The sequence below is a fragment of the Sabethes cyaneus genome, chromosome 1, assembly GCF_943734655.1.
Source record: "Sabethes cyaneus chromosome 1, idSabCyanKW18_F2, whole genome shotgun sequence".
NCBI lineage: Eukaryota > Metazoa > Arthropoda > Insecta > Diptera > Culicidae > Sabethes > Sabethes cyaneus.
The window spans coordinates 121,853,601-121,875,132 of record NC_071353.1 but is presented as its reverse complement, the minus strand read 5'-3'; the positions used below and the strand labels follow the sequence as shown (position 1 = coordinate 121,875,132).

General features: G+C 38.8%; 1 protein-coding gene across 1 annotated transcript in view; it reads left to right on the top strand.

The window, feature by feature from the left end:
* LOC128745368 (serine-rich adhesin for platelets) overlaps positions 1-21,532 on the top strand; it is a 142,252-nt gene that overhangs the window by 105,184 nt on the left and 15,536 nt on the right. Inside the window, exon 5 of the mRNA XM_053842427.1 lies at positions 9-166. Coding sequence (XP_053698402.1) covers positions 9-166 — 158 coding nt within the window. The remainder of the gene's footprint in view (positions 1-8; positions 167-21,532) is intronic.

Sequence of the window (21,532 nt, the reverse complement as noted above, 5' to 3'; positions counted from 1 at the left end):
ATTTACAGTGGAGGAAACAGGCGACAATGAAGAGGACCGTGAAGCCCGTGCTCTGCTAAATAAGTTCCTTGGTGCTTCGGTCCTGATGAGCGGTATGGAGTCAATGATCGCCAGCGGAATGAAGGAACAATCGTCGACCGTAGAATGTGCACCCGGTACACAAAAGGTAAGCGGCTTGTATGATAAGCGAGGAAATTAGCTTTGACAGATGTTGAGTGACAGGTGCAATGAGTGCTCTCTATTGAAGGCCACGAGATTCTAAAATCAATGTGAATAGGTCATCAAGCCGGTAACGAAGAGTCATGAACGTTAGAACCAAGCGATAAACATTAATCAAATCACTTTAAGACAGTTTCGCTGCGTGTATATTGCGCCATTTTACCGAACTTTGTTCTCGCAGGAAAAAACCGGGAACGCGTAATTAAAAACAGCAGTATCGTTTACATTTTCGTCACTCAATCGTCAAGGTCGCCGGCAAAATAGATATAATGTTATTTCCGTTTGACTTGTTTGTTTTCCATCCAACGAACGGTCAAAATAGCTGACGATGCATCGCAAAACAGCGCGATGACAGTGTGCAGTAGATTTTCTTTTTCCCGCCACTTCCATATTTTTCTGTTAGAAAACTGTTATAATACTTTGTTATTTCCTTTATGTGTTGGTCAACAAATTGGGGTTAGTTTGTGTTGAAATCTTCGTGATCTTGATTCCTGAGAATAACAAAGATACATCTCTTCTATGGTTGGTTCATAATTTTTTGAATGAGCTTAGAATGCAAAAACCGCTCCTAATTTAAAACGGTTACGGGTGCAATATTTCCTCGTGAGCTGTCACGTCAGGTTCATTGATCCAACTAAATGCCGCAGTTTTCCTTCAATCTTACTGTGCTTTGTGTGCTGCGAATAAGCACACGAAAAACAGGCAAAAAAACTCATTTGTTGCTAATCATTTCCCCGTTTATTTTCTACCTCTGTCTGTCGAATGTGTCAGATTTTCCGGCACTCTACATGTGTACACGATGCTTGGATTTTCTCTGCCAAGCGCGGGTAACTTACACATGGTATGGCTGAGGAAAAGCCGATTCCAGTTTGAGCGAAAGTGAACAGCTGCAGGCGTCTAAATCGGGACGCTGAAAATAGAACTAAATTTGGTTCTGTAACTACGCATGCAGTGTAGGGTGGATCATGCTTCGTAACTTTGTTGAAGACAGTCCATCGATGCATATTTTACATTATCCGCACGGTGACAGTTACTAAATTCAACTATTAAATGGGTTTATAGCTTAGTTGTTCAATTAAGTTTGAATTTTCCTCTTTTGAAGTTAGCAAGAAATCCATTTTGCTAACTTCTATTATGTACCGTTGTTTTATGTTTTAGTAAATCTACAGACCGTGCAGCGAAAGCCCCAATTCAACAAGTAATATTTTATCAGTTTCTTTTGATGTTCGATTATTTTTATTTTATAGTCTCCCATGTAGGTAGGTTCTGTTTCATTTGCGTTGATCAATAATTGTTGATGATTATCTTCTACACCGTACAGTGCAATAAAATCGAAAGATTTTTCACCATGACTTGTTGTGGTTATTTTTTCTTCCTGCTGCTTTTGCCTAGTTTCGCCCTATAATACCGCTATGATGAGAGTGCAGTTAATATTTTTACTACTGCTCGATTAACTGGTGATCACATTGATCATGGTAGTGATGATGGTGGCCATACTGATGATGGCGATGGTAATGCGAGAAGATGATGAAGGAAAAACGTATTGCCCGACACCAAACGGCACGGTTTGGTACGAGCGATGCTCTATAACCATGTTCCAAATAAGTGCGGAAAGAAATAAAACAGACCATTGCATTGGTTGGTGGATGTAGGAACGAGGTGAAGTGACATGCAATTCGATTAGTAGCTTTAAAAATAAAGATCGAAATAATTCGATCAACGAATTATCTATGCTGCGAAACAGAAACACAAGCAGCAACAGTAACACGTATAAAGTCCCAGCTAATTTACTATGCTTTCAACTATTGCACGCATTTCAATGTCATTTAATGCGAATATAATGCGGAGTTTTGGGTTTGCATCAATTATTTAGCTTGATCCCCATTTTAATTTCATAAGTGTCTAGCAAAAAGGAACGTTCCTTCAAATTTTGATTTGAAGTTAAAAATTTTAATTGATCTTGGATCGACACGGATGGATAAAACTTGAAATTGGACTTCAAATCTGATTTGAAATAAGACATGAAATCGGACTTAAAATTAAACTTCAAATTTCACTGGAAACTGGAAGCCTGAAATTGGACTTAAAGTAAGAATTGACCTTGAACCTGGACTTAAGATGGGACATAAAATCAAATTTAAAAGAGACTTTCAAGTTTTTATTTGAAATTGGTCTTGAAATTAGACTTGGAATTACATTTGAAATTAGTCTTGAAATATAAATTCAAATATCGTCAAAAATAGAATTTGAAATCAGATATAACATTTAACTTGGATTTGAAATTAGACTTGTCATTGGACATTAAATTAGACTTGAATTTAGACATGGACAGGAAGTTTCGACTGAAATTAGAATTGATATATTTCGTGTTACTCTCTCAAATGTTTCACCTCATTTCTGTTCCTTTTTTATCTTTTCCTGTCACATTTTTTTACTTTAAGTTCCTGTTTTCTTCTCTTCTATAACGTTTTGTTGGTTTTCCTTTTGTTTTTCCTCTTTTTCTATCGTTTTTAACTTTTTTCGTCTTGTTTTCTGTTACATTACTCCGTTTTTCTTCGTTCTCTGTCCAGTTTTTCATAGTTTCAGTCGTGTTTTCATCTTGTTTTTCACCCGTTTTTTTTGTAAAATTCTTTCTCGCTTCCCGTCTTTTCTCTCCCTTTTTTCGTTTCCAGTTTTCGTATTTTTCAAGTTATCCCCCTTCGCCTTTTTCGTCTTCGTCTATTCTGTTTTTCCTCTTTTAGATGCCCTGTTCTTTTTCTTTTCTGTCACGTTTATTGTGTTTTTAGTTCCCCTTTTTCTCTATTCTCTTCCGTTTTCCTTTGTCATCATTTTTCGTCTTTTTCTCCGTCCAGTTTTACCTTTTTCTTTGACCCGCATTTCTTGTTTTGCTGTTTCTTCTTTTTGTGTCCCATTTTCCCATCCCATTCTCATTCCCATTTTGTCCCATCTTTCACCTTTTATATCCCGTTTGACTTGATATTCCCGTTTTCTTCGTTTCCTCTTGGCTGCTATGTTTTTCTTTTCATTTTTTCACCTTTTCTCTCCGTCCGACCGTCTTCCTTCTATTTTTCTCGTTTTCCCCTCATTTTTCCTCTCAGTTTTTCCTTCTTCTGCCCGATGTTTCCTTTTTTTTTGTTTATTTTCTGTCCCATGTGAAACCCTTTTCAGTCCTGATTTCCTCTTGATTTTTCTCTTTTCTATTCTGTTTTTCCTCTTTTTTTCTCCGTTTTCAGGCCAGTTTTACCTTTTCTTCAGTCTCGCTTTTTATTTTTCTATCCGGTTAGCTCCTTTTCTAGTTTTGATTTTCGTCTGTTCCGTTCTTCCTGTTATTATGTCCTGTTTTTCTGTCATGTTCAGTTTTTCATTTTACCCCGTTTGTCTTTCGTTTTCATTTTTTCTCTGCATTTTCCTCATTTTTTTAGTCTCGTATCTCAATTTTTCTGCTTTCATATTTTCTTCTTTTCGTTTCCTCCTTTTCTATCCCGTGTTTTGCTTTTCTAATCCGTCTTTTCTCCTTTTCTGTTCAGTTTGTTCTCATTTTCTTTATCGTTTTTCCTTTTTTCCTTATGTTTCTTCTTTTCTCTTCCGTTCTGTTCAATCTCCGCTCTATTTGCCTTGTTTTCCCTTTTCTCTCCCGTTTTAATTTTTCCACGTTTTTGGTTTTTTACGTCCCATTTCCGCTCCCATTCTGTCACGATTTTTTGCAGTTTTTTTTTTTCTTCTCTTTTGCTCTTGCGTTTTACCTTTTTTTTTCTATCCCATTTGTCCAGTTTTTGTTACGTTTTCCACCGTGCTCTTTTCGTTTTTTTCTCCAGGAGTAACTAAGGCTGTACGCGACAAAATCTGGACACCTCAATTTTGCAATAAACCAAATTTGCTAGAAGTTTAATGCAGTTTATTTATTATTCAACATTACTTATTTGGTCTGCATGAAAAATTGGCGAACTTTGGAGTTTACCCTTGCCATGAGGGTCAGTGCAGACTTGTTAGCAACCAATTTAGCTGCGTTTGTCCAAGATTTTCGAAATTTTTCTATAGTTGTTGCTTGTTGTTTGTGCTGGGACAGCTCTCTCTTCACCAAAGCCCAATACCGCTCGATGGGGCGTAACTCTGGATAGTTAGGTGGATTCGCCTCCTTCGGTACAATATGGACTCCATTAGCATCATACCATTCCAAAACATCTTTGGCGTACTGACAGGATGCCAAATCAGGCCAAAACAGCGAGGGTACATCATGGCTGTGTAGGAACGGTAACAATCGTTTCTGCAGGCATTCTTCACGGTAGATTTCCTTGTTAACCGTTCCCGTAGTGATGTAACTTTTGCTTGCTCGACTACAGCTGCATATGGCCTGCCATACTAAATATTTTTTGGGGAACTTGGCTTTCTTCTTTGTCCTAAAATGCTCTGCAACGCCATTCCATTTCATGGCAGTGTAAAAAGACATACCAGGAAGCTGTTTAAAGTCTTCTAGGACATACGTTTCATCGTCCATTATAACGCATGGAAACTTCATTGAATATTCGCGATAAAGCTTACGAGCGCGTGTTTTGGCCGTCGTATTTTGCTTATCATTACGGTTTGGCACAGTCCTCACCTTGAAAGACTTCATGCCTTGTCGTTGCTTAGAAGTGTGCACGAATGTTGGCGACATTTTTATTTTACGAGCAATGGTACGTACAGAAAGATCTGGTCTCCTCCGTAATATTTGTGTTACCTTCGCATCCTTGTGGTGATTCCACTTCCCTTCTTTCTAGCTATTGTCAAGCGAGTATCGAACGATTTTAAAACACTGTGAACAGTGCTTGGTGGAAATCCAAGCTTTTTGGCAAATTTTCTTAACCAGAGTTCCGAATTGCTTTTCGTACCTGCTCTTCTTTCGACGTCCTTTTATGCTGAGCGCTTGTAATATAAACAAGTATTATATTTTCAGAAAGAACAGATATACGTCTACCACTCTGCAAAATCTTTCACTCATTGTTAATGTATTTCCGAAGCTGTGTGCGCTTAGGGTTGGCCAAATTTTGTCGCGAACAAGCCTTAGAAACTGACTATTGTTAGATCCATCGGTAATCCATCGGTGAATATGCTAAGAAAGTTTACTTACGTTTTCATAAGAAACCGTTTGCTCGTACAGCTCATACTGTTGGATTCATGAGATATAAATTATTGAATTAAGTAAATATTCAGGAAAACTAAGCTTTTCGGCAATAACTCAGGAACAACAAAACAAGTTAGAAAAAATATTTAAAAAAAATCTATGTGACAGAACATAATTTTCCAACCTTTCTTAGAAGTTTTCCACCAGCACATAAGCTCAGCAGTTCTCTAGTGTTTTCAATAGTAGCAGTGCTTTAGCCCTAAACGTACACGAAGCTCTGAAATTCGTTCCTGCAAACGTGTACGATATAAACATAAGGTCCAATATCTTTCTTGTGTACAAAAAGAAATTCAAAAACGATATTGCCAATTATCGCGGGATTACGTTGCTTTGCGCTGGTTCGAAATTATTTGTGATCCTTATCGGTGGCACGTTGCGCAATACGCCTCAACTGTTCAGCATGACTTTTTTTTCTAGTCGCTCAATTAGCACAAATCTGCTGGAGTTCTATTTATTTTGTCTACAACATATGTGGAAGGTGGAGCACAGGTCGACACGGTGTACACCGACATCAAAGCTGCGTTCGATCGTGTTGACCACACCATACTGCTAACCAAAATAAAACATCTCGGTCCCTCTGTTGCTTTTGTTCAATGACTGAAATCCTTCCTTGAAAACCGCTGTCTTTCTGTGAAACTGAGGAGCACTAAGTTTTACGACTTCCGGAACAAACCTCAGGCGTTCCTCAAGGCAGCAATGGCGGACCCTTGTTTTTCGCTGTATAACAACGATGCCTGCATGTTACTTCCTCCCGGATTCAGAATCGTCTAGATCATTTTAATATATTTATTTTTTAGTATTTTATGTCATGAGACCATGTTGCCAAATGAGGTTAAGAAACAGTGTTTGGGTCTTCTTCAGGTTCCGCTTGACGATGGCCCATTATTTTCCGATTGGGCGGAGCTCTGGCGTGTTAAGAGTGTTCTTGTTCTTGGGCAGGAATGGCACGATCACTTTGACTCAATTCACATTCATTTAACAGTACCGTCTCAGCCAAGCAAAATTTGACAAAGTTTTGTATGGGACACTTGTAGAATTAGTTATTGTCTACAATTTTGCAGAATAAAGTTTTGCTGTATCTTTTGTAGTTACGGCGCTACAATGCTAGTAACTCGTTAATGACTAAATGAACGTTCACTTAGTCATTAAAGAGGTACTAGCATTGTAACACCGGAAATACAAAAGATACAGCAATACTATTTCATAAAAGTTGTAGATAATAACTAGTTCTTCAATCGTCCCTTACATAACTTTTTAAAATTCTGCATGACTGAGACGATACTGTCAAATGAATGTGAATTGAGTCAAAGTGATTGTGCCATCCCTATTCACGGGCACTATCTGCACGTTGTTGGCGGTATACCACTGGCATGACTTTTGTTTCGTAATCGCAAGGATGCCAATTTCGGCCAAATCAGCACGGAACATGCATTTGGAGAAAAGCTTTTTATTAAATTAGCACACATTTATGTAGATACTCGTTGACGTAAATTTCCTGATTAACCGCCAAACCACATTGTTTTTAATGATGTTTTCGGTCTTGCCTGGCACCTTTTCCCTTCTAGTTGTCGCATAAAACTTCTGCTCAGTAAGCTATTTGAAGTTTGCCTTGACGTAGCTATTATCATCCAGCAAAACGCGTCATGGAAATTTGTGGTCACTACCTTATTATAACTCAACAGACAGGCTCATTTTGAAGCTCGATGTTGAAGACGCTTCCAGTTGAATTGCAACATCTTGGACGGAGCTTAAAAAGTTACGCGAGAAATGCGTCAAGTTTAGGTCAACCGAATTTTAATCGTAACACCCATTAGTACAGAGACTTTGCTCTTTATAAACAGACTTCTCTGATTCAACAGACTCCTAACTCTCTTTATATGGCTTCCTGCGACTTCCTCAATCTTCAAATTCAAAAGGTCATGGAAGAAAACGCGGTTTAAAAGAGCACCTGATGGCTGCAACGATAGCCGAACTGAATTCAACGTAATCTTCGTTCCTCTAACATTCTGATAATAAGGGATTCTGGACTGAAGCGGTTTGAGGCTTCCAATCACATATACAAATTTAAGTTTTGTACTCTTTTCGCGGGTTTCATAACGAAGTTAAAAGAACTGCTCATAATACTTGTATAGGCCACAAAACTGTTTTACTGCTTAGTAGCCTCCTGTTCAGAAGGTTTAATACAAGTTTGATAATAACAATAAGGCTGCCCCAAAACTATTTGAAAATAGAGTCTGTATCCCTCAAAAAGTTTTAATAACTATTTTACCCTGCCCTGTCCTATCTGCCCTGCTCTGGCAAACTTTAACAATAAACCCTTTAATGTTAAAGTCATTTGATTTCAAATGGTTTGATTCTTCATGACGCACCACTTGATTGTCCGATAGATCCGACAACCTAACGGCTACAAAGCATCCGCTGTGTAGAGGTTTGGCGTGTTTTATAGATTTACCGAAACATTTAAACCGTTGAAATCGACATGATCTGATTTGTTGTTTGTGTTGTCTAAGTTTTAGACCGAAACATTAGAAAACGCAAACCAGCCTCTAAAATAATCGGAAATACGTTTACGAAGAAATCGTTTGTTCGTAAAATCAAAAGTAATTTATGAGTTAAAAGCAGGACTGATATAATTTGCTTTTCTGGTTAATATTCTCAACATGATTAAGGATTTACTACCGAAAAGATGAATTAGGCTTTCCCTAGCATAAATTCATAGCTATGATATAAATTGATAAATGCACACGCGATATGCGTACGGCATGAAATTTGAAGGTTTCTGCTCTTGAAAACTTAACCTATAAACACGTGCATGAGATTTGCGAATTAAGACGGAACCTACAGCCAGACAAGCACATCGGTTCGAGAAATTACGACTTATTAGGATTGAAATTAATTTTACATCACACAGTGCAGTTACTATTTTTGCAAATTTTCCATCATGGATAGTCCATTGGGGTGAGATATCGTAGAGAAAGATACACGGTGGGTACATAAAAATAATTTGTTGATGGAAAATGAAAACAAGGCCTAAAGGTACGGTTAATACAAAAAGCAGTTAGACGCTACTTCATTTGGGTTTTAAAATAACAAACCAACAAATAGAGTTATTGCATCGTTTTCCACCGTCGAACACACCGTTTGGACGGAGAAATCGTTTATTTTGCTCCCCTTTGCTTCCCATGCCATGGCGGCGCGGTGCGGTGGTGATGATGATCAACAAACTTCGCTTCGCTGGTAGACCAGATCGCTAGACACACCGTAGAAGAACGACCGAGTTAGCGGCGCAAGCGCGCAAAAGGTTCGCTTTTTTGTCCGCGCGCGCACTGGCTCTCCTAATTCACGCCTGGCCGATCGGCCGATCCTCAATTGTTCGAGCTTCTGTGAACGCGGCAGTACCGTAGCCGACATCAACCAGCCAAGACACGCCGCAGATCACTTCGCGGTCGACGCAGCGATCAACTCGTGCAGGAGAGAGTACATTTCTACTGATTGACTCTCGTGCGGAGTTCAGGACTTCATTTTTTATCCCGTCGCTGAACTCTACCTGCGCATCATATTTCCCATGTTTGTTCCGTTTTACACGGCGATCAGTTACGGGAATGTTGTGATTAAGTAACTAAACAAGAGAAGATTCTGTGCCAAATTAGTGACAGTGACTAATCCTGTTAAATCTCCCAGAACATCCCAGGGCAAACGAAAGTGTTTTATTGTTAGCTTGGGTGAAAATAGTGTAATGAATAATCCCGAAAACTATCGATTGTGATTGTAAGGAGAAAATCTACACCAGATAAGCAACCACAGCAGCCGCTTTTAAAAGGTGATCTTCGATCAGTGTTTGTAACGAATTGTCTGAGAGAAATGTGCTCGGACGAAACTCGTTCAGTGCGGTGATAGGTTTAAAAATAACGTGATTCATCCTTCCTACAAAGTATCGCTAGTTACCTCATCTTACTGTACTTTAAGAAAAAAAAGCAACTCAAAAATGAAAATTTCATAATCATAACATTATTGAAGATTTGATCAATCTCAAGCGAAGACAAAAACAGTGAGTATGCATGTACAACCTAACCTAGAAGAGATCATCATCAACACGAAGCTGTACGCTTGGGCTCGCCTTTTATGGCCATGAATATTGGACGTGTGTCGGATAAAGTTCGTGAAAATTTGTGTGTTTTTCTCTTTTTTCTCCTGCGCACTTCACAACGTGAACCATAACAGAATATTAACGCCGTTCGCGAAAGGTTTCTGTCAGAGCAGCAGTAACAAAAACCCCCACAAACACCGCACGCGTGTTCGAGGTTGATTTTGCGGCGACACATTTGATTACAAGGAAGTGTTTCGCCGAGTAAATTGACAAGATTGACAAAGATCAACACACGCTACCACCTACCGACCGCGGCGTCCCTACGGGCGGTGAGCGATGGTGCTTTGATTGGGCAGGAAATTAGCACGCGTGTGCCCTACGATCGTGCGGGAAATTCTTTTTCGTTTTTTCGAGCGGTTGGTGCGCAATGCAGCAGGGCGAGTATGTGCTAATTTTCGTGCCTCATCTCCACTGCGAAATGCTGCTCTCGATGTTGGCTCGACTAAAAATAGGGCACCGTTTTCCCACCAGGATCGGCTTCTCGCTGTGCTTGCAAGCACGTACGGACATATATCTGTCATTAGATCAGAATTGCGAATTTACAGGTTTTTACGTGTGGGGAAGTGGAGAAAAGGCAGGTCGAGTTGCATTGTCGTCGAAGCGACACGACGTGTGCTGCATGTTATAAATTCTCTCGACTTCTCACCAGAAGAAAAAACAATAAATTGATTTCTTTATTGCAATCCTTAGAATACTGAGGCATATGTCAATGAAGTCAGTTTTAAAAATATTTTTCTTATTAACAGGCTTACTTAATTTGCTCAGAAAAGTCTGCATCAGGATCGTGTATAGTCTACAATTGTACAGATCGAGCATGAATCCATCGACTCAATTCCCATATGTGTGGCATGTACCACATGGCAGAAAATTGGAACCACTGCTTTTGATTATTTTGGCATAGGTTTATCGCAGAATGATTGTCCAGTTATTCTCCATTCAGTTTAGAACTGCGAACTGCGAGATGGCCACCATAATCTGTCATTTTCCGGATGTCAAACCAGCTTTTTGTATCCCAATTGGTGTTGTATTGCGGGAACACGAGCTTTTTGCTTCGGTATTTTTCTTTAAACGGAATCAAATAGATGCTTAGGACGTCGATACAATTTAATGAGTTCATCTTGCACGATTTGAATGCCAAATTAAACTTCATTGACCTTTCATAGAGCTCGCCAACAATAGCCTGTAAATCCACAATCTCGGTTCTCGGATCACTCGGAGTAAATATTTGAAATTTTTAGCTGTGACTCTTTGCACTTTTTTGTGGATGTTGGAGAGCTCACGGTAATATTTTTAGTAAATTAATTGCTGTCTGTCTCCCTAGACGAGAGAGAAAACCTTGTATGTGACGAAGTGAAGTTTTCGTACGATGAACTACATGCTAGACGCAAAACATACGACGAGCTAGAACTCACAAGTTTATTCCTCTAAAGATGTAAGTTCCGAAATATTCTATCTGTCTGAATGGCTGTACATATACAGATAAGAAGTGTCAGATTAAATTCATGCCAAAAACTTGAGTAGCTGCGGATAGAGGGTGCTAGATGGGTTCGTGTACAGCGGGTCCTTGTATACTTTCCCGACATAAAAGCGAAAAAACAGCATTATAACCAGCTTTGATGTGAATTACATTCAAACTAAGTATTACTTGGTTTTCATATTTATGGACTGTGTCTTTATTAGTAACGAAAATATAATGCAAGAAAACCACTACTTTTCATTATTTTTTCAAAAAATAAAGGCCTTTTGGTTTTCCTACCTGACTTGGATATGACGAAAGGAATCTACTGATCATTCGAAATAGATACTTGAAATTTTGAGCCGTAATTCAAACTAGTTTATTTTTATTGTAGAAGTTGGATAGCTCTAATTTCCATGCTACGTCTTTTTAGTTCTAATTTCCATGCTACGTGGCCAGCCCCTGTTGCCTTCCGTAGCCGACTTTTATATAAGTCGCCTCACAATATCCACATCTTTGTATATTTGCGTCTGTGCCATATTCCATCTTCTAAATATGCCGCCAAAAATTGATCGCAGGATCTTACGCTCAAAAATGTCAAGAGCTTGTCGGTCGCTTTTTCTTTCAACCTGTCCTTCGAATAGCACCTTCCAATGTAATGTTGAATAGCAAATTCGATAGCCCGTCACCTTGTTTCAAACCACCAGTCCGATATCTCACCACTATTCTGACGCTTGATTTCGAACCATTAAGGGTTCAAATCGTATCAGCCTATAGTCAGTTTTATTGGAAAACCATGTTCAAGCATAATTCGCCACAGCTTATTTCGTTTAACTGAACCGTACGCCGTCTTAAAGTCCATAAATAAATGGTGGGTCTGCAAGGTGAATTCTCAAAATTTATCGAGGTTTTGGTGCAAGGTCAACGTTTGGTCTGTCGTGGAGCGTCTCTTTCGAAAACCGCACTTACATTCGCCAACAAAGGTTTCCTGCAACAGCCTCAGTCTATGAAACTAACTATGAGGAGAGTTATAGCCTTGTTTGTAAATAGGGCTTATGAGACCTTCCAACCAGTAGTTTCTCCTCAGTTCATACCTTTAGTGTAACATGATGGATTGCACAATAAAGCCGACTCCGACTCCGACTCTCAAAGGTTCGGCAGAGATGTCGTCCTTTCAACCTGATTTGCCGTTTTTCGGCTTTCTAGCTGCTATTAAACCTTGTCCAAAGTTGGTGGATCCACAGCTTGTCCATCATCCTCAATCATTACTGTGTTTCTGCTGACAGCTCCATCTAGTTCAACATTCAACAGTACATCGAAATATTGTTTCCAACGCCTGGTCAGCTTCAATCTTTCGGTAATCAGACTCCCCACCTTGTCGTTACACATAACAGGAGTGGGGACGGTCCGGTTTCTGATTCCGTTTATTGTCTTAAACAGGGCTGGTACCGAATGGCCGAATCACAAATGGCCGAATTTCAACAACAGTCACAGAAGGCCGAATCACGAAGGCCGATTTTTTTCGGAATGCCTAAATAACTATTCAATAATAAACATGAATTGGCAAGCAGTTAACAAATAACTTTATTCAAACAAAAACCACAATATGCAACAAAACTATTTACTATAGGGTATGTTCTCTCTTCCCCTAAGCGCAAATGATTCACAATCATTACAAGTTGCAAGACTTATTTACCGTGTTAGTAGCAAATGTTTCCTAGATGATTCAGGGCGAGACGGCCGCAGGCCACGACTGTGCGCCGGTGACCCGCCGTCGAAAGCGCCGGCCACTCCGGGGGGCAGCCCCCTGCAGAAACCACTTCTGTTTTGGGGCATGCATTTTCCTAGTAGGGACTATCCCTTAGTTAAGTTCGAACGAGCGGTAGCGAGTAAGGACAGCATGTACCCAAGGTTTGTGCAGATTGAAGGCTGTGAATATATTAACGTTAAACGTTCGGCCATTCGTGTTTCGGCCTTTTGTGATTCGGCCATTAGATATATTATGCCATTTGTTATTTCGGCCATTCGTGATTCGGCCATTTGTGATTCGGCCATTTGTGTTTCGGCCACTCGTAGGTAATCCCTTAAAGAAGATTGCCGTATCGTGCGTCTCAAAGCAATTATCCACCTCCAAGAACGTGATCCCAGTGCAGTGCTGGCGTTTGTTTCGATTGTAAATTTTTTTTTCGGCAGCTCTAGCATCTTGTTAGCTCTTTCTGCTTTGGCGTGTTACAGGGGCAACCAACATGTGAGTTCTGGCTCGATTCTTCCAGTCAGTTATTTGTACTTGGCACTCTGCGTCAAACCACTCACTGAAAATGCCTGCAGCAGTAATACCCAACACTTCTCGCGCTGTAGAACTGATCGCATCGTAGATGTGCTTCCACAACTCATCAATATTGCTCATCAATATATCAATATTGAGTATGAGAAGTATAGCATCCAGCGCTCAAGCCTACGACAAACAGCCGTCATTGCTGGGTGCAGACATTCTGTTACCTATACACTTGCGAACGCTCGGCCTCGAAGCAAACAACTCATGGGCAACCAGCTGCGCCTGAGGACTAGTGGCACACTGGGTTACAGATTTTGCATTACTTTTTCTTTTCTTCTGAATTTTACGTCCTCGACTCTACACACGAACGAGAGTGCGAGCCCTCGCGAGTGTTTGATATGAGTGGCTTGGGCTGCAATGCCGAATGAAAGCGACGAAAGTAAATACACACTCGCAAAAACTCGTCGCAGTACATGAATAAATAAGAGCGAGAGTCCGAAAGAGATGCTTATACCGGCGTGTTTGTTGGAAGCATGCCACTCCATTGCGGTGTTCCTAGGTATGCTTCCGAATGTTCCGTTGTGTAAAATTGGTATTACAGATAGTCATTCCTCTGGCTGCAGCGAAGTTGATTAGCCTCAGATCATTGTCGTTTGTGGTAGGACGTATTCTTTCTCTTCCCGTTAAGGTGGCGAAAGAACTCGTCGCATCCGTTCTGTGCATTTGTATCCCCGACATCGACAAAAGTCTGAAATTTCAGCCGGTCTGTTTTATGAACACTGGTGTTCCCAGACACAAACTGATGGTGGGTCACCTACCTTAATTTAAACTGTCGAAATCGAAATTGGACTTCAAATCGGACATGAAGTAAAACATGAGATCGGACTTAAAATAAAACTTGAAATTTTACTAAGAACTAAGCCTTAAAAAAAGTAAAGCCATAAGTATAAACGTTCTTGGGAACTTGATTCTTCTTTATCGACAGACTTCGCAGCCGGTTATTAGAGTGCGGGACAATGCCATGCAAGGCTAGATCTTCCCAACCCAGGCGAAATTCGAACATTCGACGACTGGCTTGTCAGGCCAGCATCGTACCCTGATGATAACCGGCCGGGCACTGCGCTTCAAATTGGACTTAAAATGGGATTTAAATTAGACTTGAGATTAAACTTAAAATGAGACTTAAATTGAACTTGGAATCGAAGTTCAAATTTGGAGTTGAATATAAAGTTGAAATTGGGCTTAAAAAGCGATGTGAAATTGAACCTGAAATTGAAGTTGAAATAGGGCTTCAAGTTGGGTTCAAAATTGAAGTTCAAACGAACCTTTAAATGTGACATGAATTTTAACTTGAAATAAAATTTGAAATTTTATTCGAAATTGAACTTGACATTGTACTTGAAATCGAATATGGAATTGGAAATGAAATTGGCTGAAAAAGGGAACATAAATTAGACTTGAAATTGGGCATGAATTTGGACTTGCTCTACTTTCAATTGAAATAGAAAGTGTACTTTAAATTAGACTTGTAAGGCTTACAATTACACTTGTAATTGGACGTAAAATGGGAAGTAAAATTCAACTTGGCTTGTTGCTACCTATTGACGTGAAATTGGTACTAAAATTGTAGGTGAAATAGTTGAAATGGAACTTTAAACGGGGCACGAAATTGAACATGAAATAGGTCATAAACTTTTATTTGAAAATTTACTCCCAGCCAAAGTAACAGCCACTTGGATTTTATAAAGGTTTTATTGTGGTATTGCGCAATACCAAGATGGTAAAAGTCAAAAATTACTAATAGCTAGGCATAAAACCATGATAAAACAGTTAATAAAGCAAATTTATTCTGGTTGCTTATATTACCACGAAAGAACTGGTTGGCTGCGACATATCTCTTATCAACTTACTATAAGTGGGGCGTAGCAATACAATATAGCACACCAATCAAAATTGATATTATTACGGATGCTTGTCAAATCGCGATAAAACTGTAAGTTTATGATAAAGAATATTCGAATTCATATCTGAAATCATTTTTTATACAAGGCCATATTGCCGTTCTAGCATTTTTAGGACTTAAAATGAAAATGAAAATCAGTTAAGGGGCTTATGACGAAAACGGTGATTTTTTGATAAAATCCAATATGGTGACCAAACCTAACATGGCCGCCAAAAAAACTTTACTCCATTTGAATGCCCTGTTCTTCTTCTTCTTTACAGAACCATGCCATTTGTTAGTTGTTTCCTCGCAAATTTTGGAAATCTTATATCAAATAGAGGTTTGAAACCTCTATTCAATTTTTTTAACCTTCGCTCTCCTTAGTGAACGAGGGATCCACTGATTCGAGATATTAAAAGTGCAATTCTTATTTTTTAACCATTTTTAACCAAGTCAAGTGCAAAAGTGCCAATTGTTGAAGACCTCGTGTCAGTAGTGGCCCCATTTCAGCGAGAATTACTCAGACGTTTGTCATGGAAACCACTAGAAGAACGTAATAAAATTTAAATTGCTGCTTGAGAGGTCACATGACGGAGGAACATTTTGTTGTACATTAAATTTAATAGAGAGGGTGGGACACGTGCATCAGTAACAGCTTCAGCGAGACTCCCAGCTAATGTCAAAGTTTTATCATACAAAATACTACATTAGTTTGTTTGTTTATTAACAACAGTGTTACCAGTGTTTAGAACACTAAATGCAAATATACAACGAGTAGCGCGTGAATTTTGTTGATATTCTAACAGAGTTTTAACAGTTATGGAAATTGCTTTAAGGTTGACAGAGAGTGTTAAAGAGCCTTTTTAAAATGGAAAGAAAGAGATAAAAAGATATTTTTATTACCCTCCACTGATCCCCCTGGTAGTGGACACTTACAAAACAAAAAGGCAAAAGAAAAACGCGGAGATTTAAATTACAATTTAAAAAGGAAGTGAGAACCCAGTGGAACTTAGTTCCTTTGAAGGGTTTCACATACACAACGAAAAAATAGTTTTGCAAACAGGAAAATAATTTTAACATTGATAACGTAAATTACAATTAGGAATGCAGGAAAAACCAGTAGCAGCCAGAAAAACCTACATTTGCAAAATGGTCGTCAGATCTATATAATAGAGTAAGGCGGGGCATAAGTGCGATGTTTGAAGTTGTCATCAATTTTCGCGAGATATAAAGAAGGACAACAACCAAATATATTTTATAGTGATGCAGCTACTCAATGTCTTTACATTCAACTATAAATCATCTGGAATAATAGTGTTATTGAAAATAAATTCTTCATTCTTCTGATCAAGTGCCGATTCGCACTTTTACCCCACTAGCGGGGCAAAAGTTCGATTAGCGCGGGGCAAAAGTGCGAAGCTCGAATCCATGAAATTAACACAACAGTAGCTTACAAAACCATATTATCTTCAATCTGCGGTATGTTTCGGTAAGGAATATTCTCAATTTACACCTTTCCTATTTTGCGCTGGTGTATTGCAGCCTCCGTCAGATCGAAACTTTCCCAAACGTTTGTTTTTTGCTTCATCAGCGGAAAACATTGTTTTCCTTCGACCAACATCTGTAGAGCACACAGTTTTCTGCAGATCTTCCATTTCTAGTATCTGTAATATAGTGCCAAAAGCTGTATTTAATTAGCTATACATTTTTGCCTTGTTCATGAATCGCAATTTTGCCCCGCTAGGCGCTTAACAGGGTTTGATTTAATTATGGAAAAACGAAATATATTTTGTAAACTCTTTTCACCGGATTTTCAAAACAGATATGCGAGTGATGTAAAACATTGTTACAAATTTTCAACAAGTTAAATCAACCTGTTGATATCGTATTACCCGTATAACGAAAAATTACATCAAAACCGCCCTAAAATAACATTTGCACATAACTCAGCAACTATGTTTCGTAAGCAACCAAAGTTTACGTTAGATTCAAGCTGTCAAAGTAGTCACCCATCCATGCCAATGTAGTCAATTTACTCGGAATCTGCACCGATAAATCATTAAATCGCAGTTTTACCTTCAGCGCACTTTTACCCTCCTCGCCCTGACTTTCGCTGACAGACGAACAGCGTCGCGCGCAGTACCTTACAAGTCGCAAGGACTTGCATAGTGTCGTCGTCCCGTCAGTAAAATGAGTTAGATTCTCGATCCATGAAACGAACTTTTACCCCGTCAGTAAATCGAACTTTTGCCCCGCTAGGCGTTTGACGGGGTTAGATAAAATTATGGAAAAGCGAAATATATTTTGTAAATTCTTCTCACCGCAATTTCAAGAGAGATATCTGAGTGATATAAAACGCTGCTACAATTTGTCAACAAGTAATATCTTCCTGTTGATATCGTATTTGCCGTACAACAAAATATTACATCAAAACCGTTCTAAAATAACATTTACCCATAACTCAGCAACTATGCTTCGTGAACAACAAATGTTTACGATAGATTTAAGCTGTCAAAGTACTCACTCATCCATGCCAATGTAGTCAATTTACTCGGAATCCGCACTGATAAATCATTGAATCGCACTTTTACCCTTATCGCACTTTTACCCCTCCTTACTCTATATTCGTTCACGTTCCTGATTAAGTGATGTTTCAATTTATTTTGAAAGAGAATGCCTTGGCAAACTATATGAAAGCATTTATAGAATTCAAATATGAAATCATACAAAAATATTTTTCCTTTGAATTTATTTTACTGCGAATTCCCATAATATATTATCTACTTTAATTGAATAAGACTTTTTGTATGGTGAATAAAAGCTGTTTGAAATATGACTGAAATTGTTTGAAATATGAGCTAAGAGTTTTTCAAAATCATTCAGCGTTCTAGAAATAGAACTAGAAACATTGTGCAAATAGTTTTTAACGGTTTTGAATATAATTATAACACTCTTCTTATAATTGTAACACTCTTCAATGTGGCAAGTTATGGAATTACCATTAGTTGTAAATTTATGGAGTGTTTCTTAAATAATTAAATCGTTATTTTTAACTAAGGCCGTCAAAGATTTAAAAACAAAAATAATGGAAACGAAACTTCATTTTCCATTTAAAATCACTTTGGTTCATTCGTAGCTTAACTCACCGTCTGAAATTGATGACGACAATATCCGCCGATAGAAAAAACCCGGAAGCTTCTCGCAATCTCTGTTCCGTTCCACCCGGGTACGCATCATTGGATTGCCGATGCTCGTGCCGTTATAGGTATCAGGGACTTGGGTGAGAGATGCATTTTGCTCTGCAATATGCACACCGGGGAGTGCCCTTTGATTGCTTGTCTTTTCCAATGCAGGTGTACGCGCATCGTTGATTTTGCGAATTGCTGCTTACCTTTTCCGTTGCCGAGTTGTAGGTTAAAAAAATTTCCGTTTCGTGTCGCTTCATCGCACATGCCAAATGTTTGCTTTTACGATGATTACGCTATGTGAACTGAAACTCTTGTTTTCAACGTTTTGATTCCTTTAGGCTTTTTATCATTCTAATCTATGACGTTAATACCTTTGGAAAGTTAAGAACCGACAGGCACCATTCGCAGTCAGCTTTAGTGCTCCGGTGGAGTCACGTGGTTACTGACGTCTAGCCAAACATAATCAATAATCGTAAACATTTAATGCGCACTCCCCGCCCGGCACAAAGAGCTTAAGCTGTCTGCACGCCAAATTAGGTTTGAATGACTGCCGGTTTTTAAATTGTGACGTTTTAATTTTTTTCGCGAACCTCCACTTTGTGGATGTACCGCAGGAAGCCGTCTTTCTTCGGAGGTGGGAGATGCTCGGAACGCAGTATAACCGTCCGTCGCAACGATTTTCGGCGGACATAAATCAGGTGAATTTTTGTTCACCGTCGCCGTTCGCCGTCTAGCATATGTACCTACCTAGCTAGTAGTTTTTTCTTCTTTCTCTGCGCGAACGTCACATTCCACGTCGAGGTCCATTTAGTTGAGGATTTCGATTTCATAATCCCGCATCTCGTCTCTAAGCACGCCGCCGCCCAGCCGGTTTCCTTCTACGTTGCTTTTCAGAATTTTCCCCCCGAAGGCAACCGCTGTTTCACACGTTAGACACTTGGGCACGATGCTGTTTGGCGGCATAACCGTTCAGCCCCGTTCAGAGCGACATGCGGCAACATTTCTAAGAGACAGAATTTGAGGTAAACATGTAGGTAGGTGCTTGCCTATACGCACAGGAATAGGATTGCGCGGATCTTAAATTGGCGGCTGCTCGTGTGACGATGATGACCCGTTTGTTTTTTGGACGAATGTCAAGTTTTCCAGGATCTACGGCACTCTGCGTCCGTCATTCGGTGCGGGGGTTGACGGCACAGGTGTAAGTGTTTTTTCGCTCTCTACGATCGGTGAAGGTCGTTCGGGATGGTATGGCATTGATTTGCGTTGGTTTGGATACCATTTAAGGAGTGTGCAATTTTCTCGGTGACTGATTACTCAATAAAATTGAACAAATTGAAATTTTTTTCGATGATTGATGATTGATAATGATTGATTTAAAATAAACAGCTTAGGTTAGTTTTTGCTAGAGATTTTTAGCCTTTAGATTTTTTGAAGGGATAATGAATATAGGATATTCACTCTCCGTGAAGTGTCAACTTGTCCATCGTCTTTGTTCATGCTCTCATGTGGAATGTCACGTGTCTATCAAGCTTGTTTGTCTGTTGTGCCATACTGCCGTGAATCGCATAACAGTCCCATTTTTATGGGAAACTCCATAGAAAATGGAACTGATATGCGATTCACGGCAGCATAGTACTATTATATTTTCTGCTTGTTTTGTTTGTCATTTTAACCATCTCGTGTGATTCTACGCTTTGTACCAAATGGACTTCTAGTGGTATACTCGAACATTGTAAGTGATTGATTTTTCGGATGAGGAGACGGTGCGAGCGTGTAAGGTTAGAGATTTTTTTGTTTCGACCTTCTCGGAAGAATGACTTTTCTTGGTTTTCTTTTATTCAATGAATATGCCTATTTGCCTACCAAATAATGGTAGTTTTTTACAATTAACGTAGGGTACGAAAGAAGAAAGTAATGAAACAAAGTTGTCGATAGGATCCAACAGATTGGGAGTATCATTGAAGCAACGCTTGAGAAGATCCAAGCTGGGGGATCCACGGATCGAACCAAGCTATAATTGGAGCCAATGATAACCGGATTTGAACCTGTAAACCTCTAACTCGCTCATTGGATAGTGTCTAAACAAAACACAAAAAACATTCATATGTTCCAAATATGATATTTTTTCAATAAAATAAAGAAATAAACAAAACCGTTATTGCTACTTGGGTAAGGCAGTGTTCAGCTTTGAGTATTTTCGAAGTATTTAACCAATAAATATACGCAATTCACAAACCTCGAATATCAATATGCACTGCTTAATTACATTTTTAAGAAGTTTTCCATTATTTAACGATTGAAATAACTATTACAAACTATCACAAGATAACTATTTTGCCGTTTTCGTTGCTTGTAGATGTAAGTTCAAAGTTTGACAACTTCTTTTCTCAAGCAAATGGAACGAATAGGACACAATACTGAGAAAAATTTTCATATAGTTTCTTTGTGTCCCACATATTAGATATTTGCTATATGCCCAATAAATTACGTTCATGTACCAATACATACTTTTTATATGTACGGTCAAAATTTGCAATTACTTTCATATGCGTATAATTTTTATATGTACTGCTGGGCAGATTTGGTTTATATGTGGCACATGCAAATTGTATGTAATTTCATATGAAAATTTGCCATTAATTATGTAGAGAATATTTTGAATGTAGAATAAGTTAAAGTGTTGTCAGTTTATATTGCTGTTTGTTTTCTATTTTTGTAAAGAATATTGCTGATTGCATAACAAAAATAACATTCAATAGTGCGCAATCGCTCATAAAACTCCCAAGCAACAATGTGAGTTTTATTGTACTCTTATGGCGGTTTTCAAGGCCAATTTTGGCCTTAAAAGATATCATAAGAGTGTAATAAAACCCAAATTGTTACCTGGGCAGCTATTTTGGAGTGCTTCGTGTCAGTGTCTTCGGTGCGTTTATTCCTTGGAATATAACGAAGAAGTTCACCGACGATACCGAAGCAATTCAATCTAAAATAACACTTATAAGCGATTGCGCACTTTTGAATGTAAATTTTTTATGCAATCAGCAATACTCTTCACAAAAATTACAAAAAAAAAACATTGTTATATACACCGAAAAAAAATATTCACTCTCGATCAACATGTAAATCAGATACGTTTTCTCCTGA